At 36.0% G+C, this 2,220-nt stretch overlaps 1 protein-coding gene across 1 annotated transcript in view; it reads right to left on the bottom strand.

Moving 5' to 3' along the window:
• Positions 1–1,137: 1,137 nt before the first annotated feature.
• The window catches only part of mamdc4 (MAM domain containing 4), a 12,608-nt gene continuing 11,525 nt past the window's right edge, over positions 1,138–2,220 (bottom strand). Inside the window, exons 8-9 of the mRNA XM_017307732.1 lie at positions 1,574–1,581; positions 1,138–1,307 (exon numbers count right to left, since the gene is read on the bottom strand). Of these exons, the coding sequence (XP_017163221.1) occupies positions 1,138–1,307; positions 1,574–1,581 (178 nt within the window). The remainder of the gene's footprint in view (positions 1,308–1,573; positions 1,582–2,220) is intronic.

Here is a 2,220-nt window from a genome sequence, read left to right on the forward strand (position 1 = left end):
ATGTACAAAAACCTTTACATACTCTTGATATTTTTTCCATGGATCAGTAATTTTACGGTTCAAATACAGCAGATTGTAGTAGTTAGGGACCAGAACCGACCACAAACGGATAATATCTGCTTTTAGCTGCTGGTTTTAAAAGTTCAAACACCAAATATTTTCTCCTGCAGAAGAAGAGTGGATCTACTTTCACATCTAGAAAATCATATCTGAGATTTTAAACTAAAGTAGATGTTTTAAGGAATGTACAACCGTTCCTTAAAAGATAGAAAACAAAAAAATTAACATTTGTGAGAAAAAAAACTCAGACATTGTGATATTCATCTGAGAAAATTTCTATAAAAATATTGGAAATTTCTACAGTCTGTGCAGAAATTTCTGTAGACGATGAAACAATTCCTGCTTTGTTTCATCTATAATTTCTAAAACAATGTAAAATCCCAAAGAAATTATATTACAACCAATAAACTAAATTTACAATAATTTAATGAAGCAAAATTAGTTTTACTTTTTGTAAGAATGGGGTTTGTAAGTGTTGTCCACCTAAAAATTAAAAAAAGATCTTGCATGTTTGTCTTATTAAAAGAAAGACATAGAATTATCTAACTTTGGGAGCTTGTTTGGAGGGAAAAAAAGAAAAAAAGCCTAAATTACCACAAGAAAAACTTTTTTAACCATAATTGGTGTATTTAGCATGTTTAATAAATTAATTAAAATCAGTTTTGGGTACACCAAAGTTTGCTCCTATTTACTATCAAATGATATAGAATGTAGAAAATGTGGTTATTAAAGGCAAATATTTCTATTGCACCAGACATTTTCTATTAAAAAAAGATTTCAACTTGTTTGTAATAATTTTGTTTCCATCTGTTTCAAACACCTGTGGACAAGCCTGATACTGAAATGAATAGTTGCTGCCCCCTAGTGGTGAAGCTTTAGCCATCATTTGTTTTCAACAACAGAAACCGAGTTGAATAAAACTCACAGAGACGTTGTTGAAWCCTGCAGCCATTGGATGGTTTTGCCTTGGAGGAACGTCCACARGATCCTCCTGAGAGGCAATTTAACAAAAATCAAACAGGTTTCAGGAGAGAAAAAGGCGAGAAAAGGTCAAATGATTGGATTTATTGGGATGTTTTAACTCACTGGAACATATCCTTCGTTACTAATGCCCACAGCGAGCGATGGAGCCATGGCGTCKGGTTTGGTTCGCAGGTAGAAGACGAGCAGAGCGACCAGGGTGCYGATCAGCAGCACCACCACGATCACAGAGGCAGCGATTCCTCCGGCGTTGTCCGGCTTCGAGGCTGAAAGAGAGACGGAAATCATTTACTCCTAGAAAAGCTGCCAAAAACTACAACAAACATGTTGGTATCCTTTGATATCAGCATGATTAGGATATGTCTGTGGGCTATACAAAACCTGTTCATTTAAATTTTTGCACAAAATCATTTTTTAGATAATGAGATTTTGATCTGATCATTTCTTCCTATTTTAACAGTTTTAAGGCGTCTTGTCACTTTAAATCCAAATAAGCTGCTGCTGGCCACGCCCTGCCGCCTCCAACTCTTACACTCACACCTAAAAATGGATAGAAACAGATCTGCAATATTAGAACCATCCATCTTTGAAAAGTAGAAGTGGCGCCTCCTGCACAACCAACAAGAATGCAGCAGGTGGTTTCTGGATGCTAAGTCAACAACAAAGCACTTATCTTTCCCAGCAGCCGTTGTACAGTAGTAAAACCAGCTGACCAAACGTACTGAAGTTCCGCATGGTTGCTAGGTAACGGCGCAGTGCATGTCAAATGTGGACTAATCACAAAGCTTTTAAAATGACTCATTTTCCAGACACCAAAAAACATAAATTTATTGCCAAAAAAACAAAACAGATGGGTGTTTTTTTTTGTCATCTTCAAGAAAGTACAACAAAACATTGTGATAAAACTAAGAACATATCACTCGTCCCTACTCTCATTTAACAAACTGTGGAGAAAATATTAAAACATGAAGTTTTTTAAGCATTAATTGGAAATGATGATGGCAACACAAATTAAAATTAAATGATAAACGATACGATAAATTCCCTAATTTCCAGTCTTACTTGGCTTAGTGACTCTGGTGGCGCAGTCGAACCCCACGGTGTACTCGATGTCATCCAGAGCTACAAAACCAGATGTTCCTTTGACGCCTTCAAACACAATCTGTTAAAAAGAAGAGC

The sequence above is a fragment of the Poecilia reticulata genome, linkage group LG12, assembly GCF_000633615.1.
Source record: "Poecilia reticulata strain Guanapo linkage group LG12, Guppy_female_1.0+MT, whole genome shotgun sequence".
Lineage (NCBI taxonomy): Eukaryota > Metazoa > Chordata > Actinopteri > Cyprinodontiformes > Poeciliidae > Poecilia > Poecilia reticulata.